Source organism: Lepisosteus oculatus, chromosome 2 (genome assembly GCF_040954835.1).
Source record: "Lepisosteus oculatus isolate fLepOcu1 chromosome 2, fLepOcu1.hap2, whole genome shotgun sequence".
Classification (NCBI taxonomy): domain Eukaryota; kingdom Metazoa; phylum Chordata; class Actinopteri; order Semionotiformes; family Lepisosteidae; genus Lepisosteus; species Lepisosteus oculatus.
This window is the reverse complement of record NC_090697.1, coordinates 29,471,349-29,490,661: the sequence shown is the minus strand read 5'-3', so window position 1 is coordinate 29,490,661 and position 19,313 is coordinate 29,471,349. Positions and strand designations below refer to the sequence as shown.

General features: G+C 55.9%; 1 protein-coding gene across 3 annotated transcripts; it reads right to left on the bottom strand.

Annotated features, from left to right (window-relative positions):
* Positions 1-4,220: 4,220 nt before the first annotated feature.
* lclat1 (lysocardiolipin acyltransferase 1) lies at positions 4,221-17,454 on the bottom strand. 3 transcript variants are annotated; one of them, XM_069199155.1, is made up of 7 exons: positions 16,793-17,454; positions 16,588-16,698; positions 15,019-15,184; positions 11,432-11,630; positions 10,343-10,489; positions 9,456-9,572; positions 4,221-8,554 (listed from the first exon to the last, which is right to left on the bottom strand). In XM_069199155.1, the coding sequence occupies exons 1-7, from the start codon at positions 16,837-16,839 to the stop codon at positions 8,022-8,024; spliced, it is 1,320 nt and encodes a 439-aa protein (XP_069055256.1). In that variant the 5' UTR covers positions 16,840-17,454; the 3' UTR covers positions 4,221-8,021. The 3 variants fall into 3 exon arrangements, with proteins under 3 accessions (XP_069055256.1, XP_069055257.1, XP_069055258.1); XM_069199156.1 differs by having other exon boundaries at positions 16,592-16,698; positions 16,987-17,454; XM_069199157.1 differs by having other exon boundaries at positions 16,987-17,085.
* Between the last annotated feature and the right edge of the window lie 1,859 nt (positions 17,455-19,313).

Below are 19,313 nucleotides of genomic sequence, written 5' to 3'. Positions count from 1 at the left end.
CGAACCCTGCACACTATTCCCCGATCCACACCTCTCTCTTCTGTCTCTCCAGTATCGAACCCTGCACACTATTCCCCGATCCACACACCTCTCTCCCGTCTCTCCAGTATCGAACCCTGCACACTATTCCCCAATCCACACCTCTCTCTCCCGCCTCTCCAGTATCGAACCCTGCACACTATTCCCCAATCCACACCTCTCTCTCCCGCCTCTCCAGTATCGAACCCTGCACACTATTCCCCGATCCACACCTCTCTCTCCCGTCTCTCCAGTATCGAACCCTGCACACTATTCCCTGATCCACACACTTCTCTCTTCTGTCTCTCCAGTATCGAACCCTGCACACTATTCCCCCGATCCACACCTCTCTCTTCTGTCTCTCCGGTGTCGAACCCTGCACACTATTCCCTGATCCACACACTTCTCTCTTCTGTCTCTCCGGTGTCGAACCCTGCACACTATTCCCTGATCCACACACCTCTCTCTCCTGTCTCCAGTATCGAACCCTGCACACTATTCCCTGATCCACACACCTCTCTCTTCTGTCTCTCCGGTATCGAACCCTGCACACTATTCCCCGATCCACACACTTCTCTCTTCTGTCTCTCCAGTATCGAACCCTGCACACTATTCCCCGATCCACACACCTCTCTCTTCTGTCTCTCCAGTATCGAACCCTGCACACTATTCCCCGATCCACACACCTCTCTCTTCTGTCTCTCCAGTATCGAACCCTGCACACTATTCCCCGATCCACACACCTCTCTCTTCTGTCTCTCCAGTATCGAACCCTGCACACTATTCCCCGATCCACACACCTCTCTCCCGTCTCTCCAGTATCGAACCCTGCACACTATTCCCCGATCCACACACCTCTCTCCCGCCTCTCCAGTATCGAACCCTGCACACTATTCCCCGATCCACACACCTCTCTCCCTCCTCTCCAGTATCGAACCCTGCACACTATTCCCCGATCCACACCTCTCTCTCTCCTGTGTCTCCAGTATCGAACCCTGCACACTATTCCCCGATCCACACACCTCTCTCTTCTGTCTCTCCGGTATCGAACCCTGCACACTATTCCCCGATCCACACCTCTCTCTTCTGTCTATCCTGGATCGAACCCTGCACACTATTCCCCGATCCACACCTCTCTCTTCTGTCTCTCCGGTATCGAACCCTGCACACTATTCCCCGATCCACACACCTCTCTCTTCTGTCTCTCCGGTATCGAACCCTGCACACTATTCCCCGATCCACACACCTCTCTCTTCTGTCTCTCCAGTATCGAACCCTGCACACTATTCCCCGATCCACACCTCTCTCTCCCGTCTCTCCGGTATCGAACCCTGCACACTATTCCCCGATCCACACACCTCTCTCCCGTCTCTCCAGTATCGAACCCTGCACACTATTCCCCGATCCACACACCTCTCTCTCCCGCCTCTCCAGTATCGAACCCTGCACACTATTCCCCGATCCACACACCTCTCTCTCCCGTCTCTCCGGTATCGAACCCTGCACACTATTCCCCGATCCACGCACCTCTCTCTTCTGTCTCTCCAGTATCGAACCCTGCACACTATTCCCCGATCCACACCTCTCTCTTCTGTCTCTCCGGTATCGAACCCTGCACACTATTCCCCGATCCACACACCTCTCTCTTCTGTCTCTCCAGTATTGAACCCTGCACACTATTCCCCAATCCACGCACCTCTCTCTTCTGTCTCTCCAGTATCAAACCCTGCACACTATTCCCTGATCCACACACCTCTCTCTCCCGCCTCTCCAGTATCGAACCCTGCACACTATTCCCCGATCCACACACCTCTCTCTTCTGTCTCTCCAGTATCGAACCCTGCACACTATTCCCCGATCCACACACCTCTCTCCCGTCTCTCCAGTATCGAACCCTGCACACTATTCCCCGATCCACACACCTCTCTCCCGCCTCTCCAGTATCGAACCCTGCACACTATTCCCCGATCCACACACCTCTCTCTTCTGTCTCTCCAGTATCGAACCCTGCACACTATTCCCCGATCCACACCTCTCTCTTCTGTCTCTCCAGTATCGAACCCTGCACACTATTCCCCGATCCACACCTCTCTCTTCTGTCTCTCCGGTATCGAACCCTGCACACTATTCCCCGATCCACACCTCTCTCTTCTGTCTCTCCGGTATCGAACCCTGCACACTATTCCCCGATCCACACACCTCTCTCTTCTGTCTCTCCGGTATCGAACCCTGCACACTATTCCCCGATCCACACACCTCTCTCCCGCCTCTCCAGTATCGAACCCTGCACATTATTCCCCGATCCACACACCTCTCTCTTCTGTCTCTCCGGTATCGAACCCTGCACACTATTCCCCGATCCACACACCTCTCTCCCGCCTCTCCAGTATCGAACCCTGCACACTATTCCCCGATCCACACACCTCTCTCTTCTGTCTCTCCAGTATCGAACCCTGCACACTATTCCCCGATCCACACACCTCTCTCTTCCGTCTCTCCAGTATCGAACCCTGCACACTATTCCCCGATCCACACCTCTCTCTCCCGTCTCTCCGGTATCGAACCCTGCACACTATTCCCCGATCCACACACCTCTCTCCCGTCTCTCCAGTATCGAACCCTGCACACTATTCCCCGATCCACACACCTCTCTCCCGTCTCTCCAGTATCGAACCCTGCACACTATTCCCCGATCCACACACCTCTCTCTCCCGCCTCTCCAGTATCGAACCCTGCACACTATTCCCCGATCCACACACCTCTCTCTCCCGTCTCTCCGGTATCGAACCCTGCACACTATTCCCCGATCCACGCACCTCTCTCTTCTGTCTCTCCAGTATCAAACCCTGCACACTATTCCCTGATCCACACACCTCTCTCTCCCGCCTCTCCAGTATCGAACCCTGCACACTATTCCCCAATCCACACACCTCTCTCCCGCCTCTCCAGTATCGAACCCTGCACACTATTCCCCGATCCACACACCTCTCTCTTCTGTCTCTCCAGTATCGAACCCTGCACACTATTCCCCGATCCACACACCTCTCTCTTCCGTCTCTCCAGTATCGAACCCTGCACACTATTCCCCGATCCACACCTCTCTCTTCCGTCTCTCCGGTATCGAACCCTGCACACTATTCCCCGATCCACACACCTCTCTCTTCTGTCTCTCCAGTATCGAACCCTGCACACTATTCCCCGATCCACACACCTCTCTCCCGTCTCTCCAGTATCGAACCCTGCACACTATTCCCCGATCCACACACCTCTCTCTCCCGCCTCTCCAGTATCGAACCCTGCACACTATTCCCTGATCCACACACCTCTCTCTCCCGTCTCTCCGGTATCGAACCCTGCACACTATTCCCCGATCCACGCACCTCTCTCTTCTGTCTCTCCAGTATCAAACCCTGCACACTATTCCCTGATCCACACACCTCTCTCTCCCGCCTCTCCAGTATCGAACCCTGCACACTATTCCCCAATCCACACACCTCTCTCCCGCCTCTCCAGTATCGAACCCTGCACACTATTCCCCGATCCACACACCTCTCTCCTGTGTCTCTAGTATCGAACCCTGCACACTATTCCCCGATCCACACACCTCTCTCTTCTGTCTCTCCAGTATCGAACCCTGCACACTATTCCCTGATCCACACACCTCTCTCCTGTCTCCAGTATCGAACCCTGCACACTATTCCCTGATCCACACACCTCTCTCCTGTCTCCAGTATCGAACCCTGCACACTATTCCCTGATCCACACACCTCTCTCCTGTCTCCAGTATCGAACCCTGCACACTATTCCCTGTATTTTGTGTGGGTGGGTGTGTTTTACGGAAGTGGAACTGTGCACTGCTGTGGACTCACTGCTATAAAACAGCTCACCCTGTTAGCTGGTATGAATAATTGCCTGTCTGTGCCCATTCCCCTGCATGAGTGACAGGGACAGCCAGCAGTAAGTGGTGTGTACATGGTGACAGGCGTGCTGTCACTACACACTCATACCAGCACTGGCCATACTCGTATGACTACCCAAAAATGATGATGTCGGTACTCACCAAGAACTACAATTGTTTTTCTTACGTGCATTACGATGGATGCAATGGAAAACTTGCTGGCGTTTACCAGATCAATATTTCCACCGTACAGCCACAGTGCAGCAGCTTCAGACTCAGAACTGACTCAAGGGAAGAGGAAACAGACTGTTTTCTATTTATTAAAATGAATACAAGCACAGTGGTTACAGTCCACAGCTCCTACGCACTGCTGGGTCCCATCTCCCACCGCAGTATAGAAAACTAGGAACAAAGATACCAACAGGACACAGCAAGGGTCTATCGACTGGTGAAGAGGTATTTCAGAGTGTAGGGGGCATTATTAACAAGAAACGCTCCCACAGATATATTCAACAAGACCTTAAATAAAACTAAGCAAAAAGTGAATGGGTGTGAAATGAGTCATAACATCAAGATCATTCCTTGTGGCTTCATGACCCTGAGAAGCAGGATCGTTCCTCCTGGCTCTGTGAGACAATGCGACACCGAGCAGACGGATCGTTCCTCCTGGCTCTGTGAGACAATGCGACACCGAGCAGACGGATCGTTCCTCCTCGCTCTGTGAGACAATGCGACACAGAGCAGACGGATCGTTCCTCCTGGCTCTGTGAGACAATGCGACACCGAGCAGACGGATCGTTCCTCCTGGCTCTGTGAGACAATGCGACACCGAGCAGACGGATCGTTCCTCCTGGCTCTGTGAGACAATGCGACACAGAGCAGACGGATCGTTCCTCCTGGCTCTGTGAGACAATGCGACACCGAGCAGACGGATCGTTCCTCCTGGCTCTGTGAGACAATGCGACACCGAGCAGACGGATCGTTCCTCCTCGCTCTGTGAGACGATGCGACACAGAACAGACGGATCGTTCCTCCTGGCTCTGTGAGACAATGCGACACCGAGCAGACGGATCGTTCCTCCTGGCTCTGTGAGACAATGCGACACCGAGCAGACGGATCGTTCCTCCTGGCTCTGTGAGACAATGCGACACCGAGCAGACGGATCGTTCCTCCTGGCTCTGTGAGACAATGCGACACCGAGCAGACGGATCGTTCCTCCTGGCTCTGAGAGACAATGCGACACAGAACAGACGGATCGTTCCTCCTGGCTCTGTGAGACAATGCGACACCGAGCAGACGGATCGTTCCTCCTGGCTCTGAGAGACAATGCGACACAGAACAGACGGATCGTTCCTCCTGGCTCTGTGAGACAATGCGACACCGAGCATACGGATCGTTCCTCCTGGCTCTGTGAGACAATGCGACACCGAGCAGACGGATCGTTCCTCCTCGCTCTGTGAGACAATGCGACACCGAGCAGACGGATCGTTCCTCCTCGCTCTGTGAGACAATGCGACACAGAGCAGACGGATCGTTCCTCCTCGCTCTGTGAGACAATGCGACACCGAGCAGACGGATCGTTCCTCCTGGCTCTGTGAGACAATGCGACACCGAGCAGACGGATCGTTCCTCCTCGCTCTGTGAGACAATGCGACACAGAGCAGACGGATCGTTCCTCCTCGCTCTGTGAGACAATGCGACACCGAGCAGACGGATCGTTCCTCCTCGCTCTGTGAGACAATGCGACACCGAGCAGACGGATCGTTCCTCCTGGCTCTGTGAGACAATGCGACACAGAACAGACGGATCGTTCCTCCTCGCTCTGTGACGCAATGTGGCACCGAGCACTTGTCAGTCTGGTGTAGCGTGTGACTGCGTCATGCGTATTACGATGGATCTAATGGAAAACTTGCTGGTGTTCACCTGGTAATCAATACTACCACCGTACAGCCACAGTCCAGCAGCTTCAGACTCAGACCTCACTCAAGGGATGAGGAAACAGACTGTTTTCTATTAATTAAAATGAATACAAGCACAGTGGTTACAGTCCACAGCTCCTACGCACTGCTGGGGTCCCATCTCCCACCGCAGTATAGAAAACTAGGAACAAAGATACCAACAGGACACAGCAAGGGTCTATCGACTGGTGAAGAGGTATTTCAGAGTGTAGGGGGCGTTATTAACAAGAAACGCTCCCACAGACATATTCAACAAGACCTTAAATAAAACTAAGCAAAAAGTGAATGGGTGTGAAATCATTCCTCGCAGCTTCACGGCCCTGAGAAGCAGGATCGTTCCTCCTGGCTCTGTAAAAACACTGCAGCACCAAGCAACAAGATCATTCCTCCCGGCTCTGTGACACAATGAGGCACCGAGCAGAGGGATTGTTCCTCTTCGCTCTGTGACTCCAAGCAGACGGATCGTTCCTTCTGGTTCTGTGAGACAACACCGAGCAGTAGTCAGCCTGTGTGAGTGTGTCAGTCTGGTGTAGTGTGCGAGAGTCAGTCTGTCCGAGCGTGTCAGTCTGTGTGAGTGTGCCAGTCTGGTGTAGTGTGTGTGTCAGCCTGTGCGAGTGTGCCAGTCTGGTGTAGTGTGCGAGTGTGTCAGCCTGTGTGAGTGTGTCAGTCTGGTGTAGTGTGCGAGTGTGTCAGCCTGTGTGAGTGTGTCAGTCTGGTGTAGTGTGCGAGTGTGTCAGCCTGTGTGAGTGTGTCAGTCTGGTGTAGTGTGCGAGTGTGTCAGCCTGTGTGAGTGTGTCAGTCTGGTGTAGTGTGCGAGTGTGTCAGCCTGTGTGAGTGTGTCAGTCTGGTGTAGTGTGTGAGTGTGTCAGCCTGTGTGAGTGTGTCAGTCTGGTGTAGTGTGTGAGTGTGTCAGCCTGTGTGAGTGTGTCAGTCTGGTGTAGTGTGCGAGTGTGTCAGTCTGTGTGAGTGTGTCAGTCCGGTGTAGTGTGCGAGAGTCAGTCTGTCCGAGCGTGTCAGTCTGTGTGAGTGTGCCAGTCTGGTGTAGTGTGTGTGTCAGCCTGTGCGAGTGTGCCAGTCTGGTGTAGTGTGTGAGTGTGTCAGCCTGTGTGAGTGTGTCAGTCTGGTGTAGTGTGCGAGTGTGTCAGCCTGTGTGAGTGTGTCAGTCTGGTGTAGTGTGCGAGTGTGTCAGCCTGTGTGAGTGTGTCAGTCTGGTGTAGTGTGCGAGTGTGTCAGTCTGTGTGAGTGTGTCAGTCCGGTGTAGTGTGTGAGTGTGTCAGCCTGTGTGAGTGTCAGTCTGGTGTAGTGTGTGACTGTGTCAGCCTGTGTGAGTGTCAGTCTGGTGTAGTGTGTGAGCGTGTCAGTCTGTGTGAGTGTGTCAGTCTGGTGTAGTGTGTGAGTGTGCCAGTCTGGTGTAGTGTGTGAGTGTGCCAGTCTGGTGTAGTGTGTGAGTGTGTCAGCCTGTGTGAGTGTGCCAGTCTGCTGTAGTGTGCGAGTGTGTCAGTCTGGTGTAGTGTGTGAGTGTCAGTCTGCTGTAGTGTGTGAGTGTGTCAGTCTGTGCGAGTGTGTCAGTCTGCTGTAGTGTGTGAGTGTGTCAGCCTGTGTGAGTGTATCAGTCTGGTGTAGTGTGTGAGTGTGCCAGTCTGTTGTAGTGTGTGTCAGTCTGTGCGAGTGTGTGAGTGTGTCAGTCTGTGCGAGTGTGTGAGTGTGTCAGTCTGGTGTAGTGTGTGAGTGTGTCAGCCTGTGTGAGTGTATCAGTCTGGTGTAGTGTGTGAGTGTGCCAGTCTGTTGTAGTGTGTGTCAGTCTGTGCGAGTGTGTGAGTGTGTCAGTCTGTGCGAGTGTGTCAGCCTGTGTGAGTTTGTCAGCCTGTGTGAGTTTGTCAGCCCATGTGCGTGTCTCGGTACAATGGCTCTGTTCCTTCGCTATAGGGCAGACTGAAGTGCAGTCTGACAACAGCACACAGATTAAAACCCACAGGTCCCTGCCTGGCGGGGGACGGGGCGGTGAGGGGGACGGATGAGGAGACGGAGATGAGTGGGGGCACAGCGACACGGGGAGCCAGCGCACTCCCCTCCTCTCTCGCACGGCTGGGGCGTCCAGCGCAGCCCCAGAGTTCTCCAGGGCGTCCCCGTTACCCTACTCCTGCCCCTCAGTCCTTGTCCTTGTCTCCTGCCCCGCGGCCCAGCCTGTCCCTTGTGGCCGCCCCGGTGGCCCCCTGCTTCCTGCGATGGCAGGCCAGCTCCAGCAGCTCCACGCCCCCCACCGCCCTCTGCTGGCCGAGGAAGAACAGCACCACCAGGAGGAAGAAGCCACGGAGGGCGGGCGAGAGGAGGAGGCCGGCGCAGCTCAGCGCGATGAAGGCGCTCCAGTACAGCAGCGAGGCGGCCTGGATCAGCTGCACCCGCCGCTCCGACTTGCAGGGCGGGATGCGGCTGCGCCCCGAGGCGTCGAAGCAGCGCCCCCCGGTGTAGAAGTCCTGCAGGCGCCGCTCCTTCTCGCCCCAGCGCTCCTGGCACCAGGCCTGCAGCTGCGGGGCGCCGGTGGGCAGCGTGGACACGGGGTGGCGGCTCACGTGGAAGTGGATCTCGCGCGGGAACACGCCGGCCAGCAGATGGCGCTCCGTCTGGGGGACGTTCTGCGGGTAGGCCACGGTGATGTCGTGGATGGCGTCCAGGTTGTCCCCTGCGAGTGACGGGGAGGAGAGGTTGGTGCTGGAGGACCTGTGTGGACCCAGCCCTCTTATCCACAAGGCCCTGCAGGAGCTCCTTCTGCTCGACTCAATAGCTTGGGCCCACTGACTCCGACACAGCGCAGCGCTCAGCTCCGACACACCAAGACACACAGCGTGGTGCCCAGCACATCTGACATACCAAGGCACACAGCGCAGCGCTCAGCTCCGACACACCAAGACACACAGCGTGGTGCCCAGCACATCTGACATACCAAGACACACAGCGCAGCGCTCAGCTCCGACACACCGAGACACACAGCACGGCGCTCAGCACAGCTCTGACACACCGAGACACAGCGCGGCGCCCAGCACAGCTCCGACATACAGCGCGGCGCTCAGCACAGCTCCGACACACCGAGAGGCAAAGGGCAGCGTTCAGCTCCGACACACCGAGACACACAGGGCGGAGCAGCGCGCCGCTCCGACACACCGAGAGAGACAGCACAGCGCTCAGCTCCGACACACCGAGACACACAGTGCAGCGCTCAGCACAGCTCCAACACACCGAGACACACAGCGCAGCACAGCGCTCAGCTCCGACACACCGAGACACAGCGCAGCGCTCAGCACAGCTCCGACACACCGAGACACACAGCGCAGCACAGCGCTCAGCTCCGACACACCGAGACACAGCGCAGCGCTCAGCACAGCTCCGACACACCGAGACACAGCGCAGCGCTCAGCACAGCTCCAACGCACCGAGACACACAGCGTGGCGCTCAGCACAGCTCCGACACATCGAGACACACAGCGCAGCGCTCAGCACAGCTCCGACACACCGAGACGCACAGCGCAGTGCTCAGCACAGCACAGCACTCAGCACAGCTCCGACACACCGAGATACAGACTGACCTCTGCGCAGCGTGTCCACGATGAAAGTGAAGCCTGTAGTGCGGGGGTGCAGGACATACTCGTACTTGGGCAGACTGTTCTTCTCTGCGAAGTCATCGCTGCGTGCACGCGTGTTCTCTGTGGAGGGGCGGGAACAGGCCAGAGCGGAGTGGGACAGAGAGAGAGGGGAGAGCAGGAGGTCAGCACCACCTGAGAGGTCAGGGCAGCGTGACCTGTGAAATCAGCGTCACCTGAGAGGTCAGGGCAGCGTGACCTGTGAAATCAGCATCACCTGAGAGGTCAGGGCAGCGTGACCTGTGAAATCAGCGTCACCTGAGAGGTCAGGGCAGCGTGACCTGTGAAATCAGCGTCACCTGAGAGGTCAGGGCAGCGTGACCTGTGAAATCAGCGTCACCTGAGAGGTCAGGGCAGCGTGACCTGTGAAATCAGCATCACCTGAGAGGTCAGGGCAGTGCTACCTGAGAAATGAGTGTTACCTGAGAGGTCAGGGTAGCGATACCTGAGTGATTAGTGTTACCTGAGAGGTCAGGGCAGCGGTACCTGTGAAATCAGTGCCACCTGAGAGGTCAGGGCAGCAATACCCGAGAGATTAGTGTTACCTGAGAGGTCAGGGCAGCGATACCTGTGAAATCAGTGCCACCTGAGAGGTCAGGGCAGCGATACCTGAGAGATTAGTGTTACCTGAGAGGTCAGGGCAGTGATACCTGTGAAATCAGCATCACCTGAGATGTCAGGAAGGACAGTGTTACTCAGGAGGTCAGGGCAGCGATACCTGAGAAATTAGTGCTACCTGGGAGGTCTGGGCACTGCTACCTAGGAGGTCAGCGTTACCCAGGCTGTCAGTGCTACCTGGGAGATCAGGGCAGTGTTATCCAGGTCAGTGTTACCTGTGAGATCAGTGCCTTCAGGGAAGATGAGCAGCTGCAGTGGCTCCCTGATGTCACAGAAGTACTGCAGCATGGCCTGTAGGTGGTGCTGGTCCTGTTCCCAGCGCCGATGAATGAAGATAAAGGAAGCCACCTGCATGGCCCAGCCTGTAACACACAACAGCCTGTCAGATTAACACAGCACAGATTTCTGTTAATTACACATTAGCATGCAGTACCAGCTCAGCACTGATTGTTGTAGTAAACAATGTTATGTGTGTCAGTGTCTCAGCGTGTCAGTGAGCCAGTGAGTCTGTCTCAATGTCTCAGCGTTCCAGTGAGCCAGTGGGTCAGTGACTCATTGTCTCAGCGTGTCAGTGTCTCAATGTCTCAGCGAGCCAGTCAGTGAGCCAGTGAGCCAGTGTGTCAGTGTCTCAATGTCTCAGCGAGCCAGTCAGTGAGCCAGTGAGCCAGTGTGTCAGTGTCTCAATGTCTCAGCGTGTCAGTGAGCCAGTGTGTCAGTGTCTCAATGTCTCAGCGTGTCAGTGAGCCAGTGTGTCAGTGTCTCAATGTCTCAGCGTGTCAGTGAGCCAGTGTGTCAGTGTCTCAATGTCTCAACGTGTCAGTGAGCCAGTGTCAGTGTCACAATGTGTCAGTCTCAATACCTCAGCATGCCAGTGAGTCAGTGTCTCAATGTCTCAGCCTGTCAGTGAGCCAGTGTGTCAGTGTCTCAATGTCTCAGCGTGTCAGTGAGCCAGTGTGTCAGTGTCTCAATGTCTCAGCCTGTCAGTGAGCCAGTGTGTCAGTGTCTCAATGTCTCAGCGTGTCAGTGAGCCAGTGTGTCATGTCTCAATGTCTCAGCGTGTCAGTGAGCCAGTGTGTCAGTGTCTAAATGTCTCAGCGTGTCAGTGAGCCAGTGTGTCAGTGTCTCAATGTCTCAGCGTGTCAGTGAGCCAGTGTGTCAGTGAGTCAGTGTCTCAGCGTGTCAGTGAGCCAGTGTGTCAGTGTGTCAGTGTCTCAACGTGTCAGTGAGGCAGTGTGTCAGTGAGCCAGTGTCTCAATGTCTCAGCGTGTCAGTGAGTCAGTGTCTCAGTGTCCCAGTGTACTGACCGAACCCTGGGATGGCCTTCAGGCCGGCCTTGAGGCAGATCTTCTCCAGCCTCAGGTAGCTGTAGCGCAGCAGGCAGCACCACAGGAACATCCAGTCCAGCCGCGTGCGGTGGTTCATGATGATCACACTGCGCTCGCCTGGCACAAAACCATCACCCGTGATCACCACCTTCACCCCGAACACCAGCTCCAGCAGCGCCTGGAGAGAGGGCAGGACGAGACGTCATCACCACTTACCCACACTGACAGACAGACAGACTCAAAGAGACACCGGCACACAGACAGATGGACAGACCCCAGACTCACAGAGACACTGGCACCCAGACTGACAGACAGACAGACAAACCCCAGACTCACAGAGACACTGGCACACAGACTGACAGACAGACAGACAAACCCCAGACTCACAGAGACACTGGCACACAGACTGACAGACAGACAAACCCCAGACTCACAGAGACACTGGCACACAGACTGACAGACAGACAAACCCCAGACTCACAGAGACACTGGCACCCAGACTGACAGACAGACAAACCCCAGACTCACAGAGACACTGGCACACAGACTGACAGACAGACAAACCCCAGACTCACAGAGACACTGGCACACAGACTGACAGACAGACAAACCCCAGACTCACAGAGACACTGGCACACAGACTGACAGACAGACAGACCCCAGACTCACAGAGAGACTGGCACACAGACTGACAGACAGACAAACCCCAGACTCACAGAGACACTGGCACACAGACTGACAGACAGACAAACCCCAGACTCACAGAGACACTGGCACCCAGACTGACAGACAGACAAACCCCAGACTCACAGAGACACTGGCACACAGACTGACAGACAGACAAACCCCAGACTCACAGAGACACTGGCACACAGACTGACAGACAGACAAACCCCAGACTCACAGAGACACTGGCACACAGACTGACAGACAGACAAACCCCAGACTCACAGAGACACTGGCACACAGACTGACAGACAGACAAACCCCAGACTCACAGAGACACTGGCACACAGACTGACAGACAGACAAACCCCAGACTCACAGAGACACTGGCACACAGACTGACAGACAGACAAACCCCAGACTCACAGAGACACTGGCACCCAGACTGACAGACAGACAAACCCCAGACTCACAGAGACACTGGCACACAGACTGACAGACAGACAAACCCCAGACTCACAGAGACACTGGCACAAAGACTGACAGACAGACAAACCCCAGACTCACAGAGACACTGGCACACAGACTGAGAGACAGACAGACCCCAGACTCACAGAGACACTGGCACACAGACTGAGAGACAGACAGACCCCAGACTCACAGAGACACTGGCACACAGACCCCAGACTCACAGAGACACTGGCACACAGACTGAGAGACAGACAGACCCCAGACTCACAGAGACAATGGCACACAGACTGAGAGACAGACAGACCCCAGACTCACAGAGACACTGGCACACAGACCCCAGACTCACAGAGACACTGGCACACAGACTGAGAGACAGACAGACCCCAGACTCACAGAGACACTGGCACACAGACTGAGAGACAGACAGACCCCAGACTCACAGAGACACTGGCACACAGACCCCAGACTCACAGAGACACTGGCGCACAGACTGACAGACAGACAAACCCCAGACTCACAGAGACACTGGCACACAGACTGACAGACAGACAAACCCCAGACTCACAGAGACACTGGCACACAGACTGACAGACAGACCCCAGACTCACAGAGACACTGGCACACAGACCCCAGACTCACAGAGACACTGGCACACAGACTGAGAGACAGACAGACCCCAGACTCACAGAGACACTGGCACACAGACCCCAGACTCACAGAGACACTGGCACACAGACTGACAGACAGACAAACCCCAGACTCACAGAGACACTGGCACACAGACCCCAGACTCACAGAGACACTGGCACACAGACCCCAGACTCACAGAGACACTGGCACAGACTGAGAGACAGACAGACCCCAGACTCACAGAGACACTGGCACACAGACCCCAACACAGTGAGCGGCAAACACAGGGACTGAGAGGACAGACAGGACCCCAGACTCCACAGAGACACTGGCCACCAACAGACCCCCAGAGACACTGGCACACAGACCCCAGACTCACAGAGACACTGGCACACAGACTGAGAGACAGACAGACCCCAGACTCACAGAGACACTGGCACACAGACCCCAGACTCACAGAGACACTGGCACACAGAAAGACTGACAGACAGACCCCAGACTCACAGAGACACTGGCACACAGAAAGACTGACAGACAGACCCCAGACTCACAGAGACACTGGCACACAGACTGACAGACAGACAAACCCCAGACTCACAGAGACACTGGCACACAGACTGACAGACAGACAAACCCCAGACTCACAGAGACACTGGCACACAGACTGACAGACAGACAAACCCCAGACTCACAGAGACACTGGCACACAGACTGACAGACAGACAAACCCCAGACTCACAGAGACACTGGCACACAGACCCCAGACTCACAGAGACACTGGCACACAGACTGAGAGACAGACAGACCCCAGACTCACAGAGACACTGGCACACAGACCCCAGACTCACAGAGACACTGGCACACAGACCCCAGACCCACAGAGACACTGGCACACAGACCCCAGACTCACAGAGACACTGGCACACAGACCCCAGACTCACAGAGACACTGGCACACAGACTGAGAGACAGACAGACCCCAGACTCACAGAGACACTGGCACACAGACCCCAGACTCACAGAGACACTGGCACACAGAAAGACTGACAGACAGACCCCAGACTCACAGAGACACTGGCACACAGAAAGACTGACAGACAGACCCCAGACTCACAGAGAGACTGGCACACAGACTGACAGACAGACAAACCCCAGACTCACAGAGACACTGGCACACAGACTGACAGACAGACAAACCCCAGACTCACAGAGACACTGGCACACAGACTGACAGACAGACAAACCCCAGACTCACAGAGACACTGGCACACAGACTGACAGACAGACAAACCCCAGACTCACAGAGACACTGGCACACAGACTGACAGACAGACAAACCCCAGACTCACAGAGACACTGGCACACAGACTGACAGACAGACAAACCCCAGACTCACAGAGACACTGGCACACAGACTGACAGACAGACAAACCCCAGACTCACAGAGACACTGGCACACAGACTGACAGACAGACAAACCCCAGACTCACAGAGACACTGGCACACAGACTGACAGACAGACAAACCCCAGACTCACAGAGACACTGGCACACAGACTGACAGACAGACAAACCCCAGACTCACAGAGACACTGGCACACAGACTGAGAGACAGACAGACCCCAGACTCACAGAGACACTGGCACACAGACTGACAGACAAACCCCAGACTCACAGAGACACTGGCACACAGACTGACAGACAAACCCCAGACTCACAGAGACACTGGCACACAGACTGACAGACCCCAGACCCACAGAGACACTGGCACACAGATGGACAGTGATATAGACAGACTGACCACAGGCAAGGTGAGCCAGGTGGCTACAATGCGGTCAGTGAGCCAGCGGTACCAGGCAGGGGAGAGCATCATGAGAGGCAGCACAGGGCCCAGCATGAAGACACTGCCGAAAAAACTGCCCAGGAACAGCATGGCCACGAAACACAGCCCCCGCACAGACACCATCCTGGGGGAGACGGGAGCAGAAAATACACAGAATAAGTCCACAGCACTATGGCATGACTATCTGGACACACCGAGTGCACTGGTAGAGCAGCTAAGAAGTTTAATCAAAAGTGCTTTTACAACCCGACTCTATGGCAGAGGTTGCGAGGGGCGGGCCGCGCGCCCGGGGCAGACAGCGGGCGGGCCGCGCGCCCGGGGCAGACAGCGGGCGGACAGACAGGACTGCACTGCCTACTGACAGTCCAGTTCACAGACAGCTGCTCTATGTGTCTGATCGAGAACATGCACAGTGAGAGAGGAGAAGGATCTCCGCCCTCCTGTTCCCTCTCTCCCCCTGGGCGCTGTGGAGGAAGGGGGCCCAGGGTCAGCCTGCCTGCCAGCAGGAGAGAGGACTTCGCCCTCACCCTCTATCTCTCTCCACTGCCTGCCGCCGCCAGCGCAGTAATCAACTCAGGGCGCGACGCTCCTCGCCTGCCTGGGCATTAGGTCTCCAGGGCTTCAGGGCGCAGCTGTGGCACCTGGCATGACTCAGCAAGCGCTCCTGTTCCCCAGTCCAGCAGCCCTCGGCAGGCTCCCACACTGTGGACTGCCCATTCCTGCCCGGCTCCAGCCCCATTCCTGCCCCGCTCCAGCTCCAGCTCCGGTCCTGCCCCGCTCCAGCTCCAGCTCCGGTCCTGCCCCATTCCTGCCCCGCTCCAGCCCCATTCCTGCCCCGCTCCAGCCCCATTCCTGCCCCGGTCCTGCCCCGGTCCAGCTCCGGTCCTGCCCCGCTCCAGCCCTGGTCCTGCCCCATTCCTGCCCTGGTCCTGCCCCATTCCTGCCCCATTCCTGCCCCATTCCTGCCCTGGTCCTGCCCCATTCCTGCCCCATTCCTGCCCCAGTTCTGCCCCATTCCTGCCCCGCTCCAGCTCCGGTACTGCCCCGCTCCAGCTCCGGTACTGCCCCATTCCTTCCAGGCTCCAGCTCTGGTTCTGCCCCATTCCTGCCCTGGTCCTGCCCCATTCCTGCCCCGCTCCAGCTCCGGTCCTGCCCCGCTCCAGCCTCGGCCCTGCCCTTAGAGCGCAGTCTGCCCGCTTGCCCCGAATGGGGTCTCCACTCTGGACTTTCGGACAGAGGGACTTCACAGGAGCCAAGTGTGGGCTGCACTCAGGGCAGACAGATGCCAGACAGGCCCACAGGGCCGGAGGATCAGATCAGGACCAGAACAGCGCCCCCACCCTGCTGGGGGAGGAAACTCGACAGCGCTGCAGGCAGAGCGCCGGGTCCCGGACGGGCGCAGTCCAGCAGGGCTCACACGAAACCCCGAGCGGCTGGCAGCGAGCACCGACTGCCCCTCGCATCTGCGTACACATGCACCGTGCTCCTCACACGCCCTGGCCTCCACGTCACGCCCTCCGAGCATACCTACTCGTCAACAGACTCCTCAGACCGGTTCGGCTTCTCCTGACTGCGGGCGGGCCAGTCGGATCTCCCGTCTTCCCGGATGTATTTAACACCAGAGAGCAGCTATAATCCCTGTGGAGAAAGAGCTGCGTGAGTAGCGCTTACTGGCAGCCTTTTAATTCCTTTATCCCCGGGTATGAACGTGCAAGGATGCGTTAGTGCGTACCCACAAAGACCCGCAAGCACGCGTCCCGCCACTCCCCCGAAGTGCATTCAGTTCATTGTTGCGGGTTGTAAAGTCACAGTGCCGAATCATCCACGGGCGGATATGATGCTGCTGTGTAACTGGGCACGGCGCGTTTCCTTCCCCAGCGCCGTGTTTACTCCTGAGTGCAGAGCCGAGCAGGCGGTAACCCTCACCTGGGGCTGGACCGCCAGTCGCGCACAGGTACCCCGGGGCCGCGGATCAGCCGGGTACGGGACGGATCGGAGTGTGCCTCATTAATTCCGCAACAAAAATGCCGTTAGACGAAAACGAAGTCTTAAAAAAGTAGGAAAGGGAAACCCCCTTGGTGCAGTCCTAGAGCCTCCGTGCAAGCGCGCTGCGAGCTCTGCGCTTTCCTCTCCTCGGCCGCCATGGCTGGCACAGCGTCTGACGTCTGACCTCTCACCTCTCACCCCGCTCTGCGGTGGGCCGCCAGGGGGCGCTGCGTGCGCGGCCGCTGGAGCCGAGGGGCGCTAGCGCGTTATCGCATCGTTTAAAAATATCTGCAGATTGTTATTTTTACTTTGCTGTTCTCCTCCCCAGCGTTTCTTTCTCACGGCCTGTTCTGTTTGCAGCCTGTCCTGTCAGAATAGCTCATGCTATTTTGGAGTCCACTACTGTCGCTACGACGGTGGTTTCCGCTGAATTTCGCAGTACAGTGCCTCGCTGAAGTCACGACAAGAATCTAAAACAGGTGTCACCCTTCAGTTATGTCCAAAACAACGCAATGAATTCGTAGCGACGTTAACAATGCATTCTGTTACACGTCTGCAGTAAATCGAGAATATAATAATCTATTAGTTCACTAGTAAAACACCTCCATAAAATATTACCGAAGGAATTAAGACACTTTGACACATATTCTTCGGTAATCCTGCCTAGCAACACCCCTCGGACTGTGTAATGTGGAGATCGGCACGGCGGCCCGCCTCGAGCGGTGAGAGTCACGGAGGACCGGTCGGTAAACCGCACCCCACTTCTGCAGGCGCCTTGTGAACAAATACTAGTCCTTATGGTCATGAGACCGCAGATGCAGGCTTTGCATTGTGCAGTGAATTGAGCAACTCAGTTGATTTTTGTTTTGCAAAACGAATCCGGTAACCAGTAGATATGGGCGTGGGATCGTGCTAATCTCAGTTGTGTCCACCTGGAACTGGAGATACACCTGGAAACCCAGCCATGACACTCCTGTGAGCATGTGCAGGCAGATCCTATGCACACTTCCTATTACAACTCAGATTACATTAACACACAGCTCTATCAAACAGTGTATGTGGACACAGAGCTCCTATTAAAATGCAGTGTGTGTCTCTCTGGTGTGTCTGTGTGTGGAGTGGGACAGTGTGTATCTTTGACTCTGGCTCTGGTGTGTGTGTGGAGTGTGACAGTGTGTGTCTCTTTAGTGTGTGTGGAGTGCGACAGTGTGTATCTCTGATTCTGGCTCTGGTGTGTGTGGAGTGCGACAGTGTGTATCTCTGATTCTGGCTCTGGTGTGTGTGTGGAGTGCGACAGTGTGTATCTCTGGCTCTGGCTCTGGTGTGTCTCTGGTGTGTGTGTGGAGTGCGACAGTGTGTATCTCTGACTCTGGCTCTGGTGTGTGTGTGGAGTGTGACAGTGTGTATCTCTGACTCTGGCTCTGGTGTGTGTGGAGTGGGACAGTGTGTATCTCTGACTCTGGCTCTGGTGTGTCTCTGGTGTGTGTGTGGAGTGAGACAGTGTGTGTATCTCTGGTGTGTGTGTGGAGTGGGACAGTGTGTATCTCAGACTCTGGCTCTGGTGTGTGTGGAGTGGGACAGTGTGTGTATCTTTGGTGTGTGTGTGGAGTGGGACAGTGTGTATCTCAGACTCTGGCTCTGGTGTGTGTGGAGTGGGACAGTGTGTATCTCTGACTCTGGCTCTGGTGTGTGTGGAGTGGGACAGTGTGTATCTCTGACTCTGGCTCTGGTGTGTGTGGAGTGGGACAGTGTGTATCTCTGACTCTGGCTCTGGTGTGTGTGGAGTGGGACAGTGTGTATCTCTGACTCTGGCTCTGGTGTGTGTGGAGTGGGACAGTGTTTTCTCAGACTCTGGCTCTGGTGTGTGTGGAGTGGGACAGTGTGTGTATCTCTGGTGTGTGTGTGGAGTGGGACAGTGTGTGTATCTCTGGTGTGTGTGGAGTGGGACAGTGTGTATCTCAGACTCTGGCTCTGGTGTGTGTGGAGTGGGACAGTGTGTGTATCTCTGGTGTGTGTGTGGAGTGGGACAGTGTGTATCTCTGGCTCTGGTGTGTGTGTGGAGTGGGACAGTGTGTATCTCTGACTCTGGCTCTGGTGTGTGTGGAGTGGGACAGTGTGTATCTCAGACTCTGGCTCTGGTGTGTGTGGAGTGGGACAGTGTGTGTATCTCTGGTGTGTGTGGAGTGGGACAGTGTGTATCTCTGACTCTGGCTCTGGTGTGTGTGGAGTGGGACAGTGTATATCTCTGACTCTGGCTCTGGTGTGTG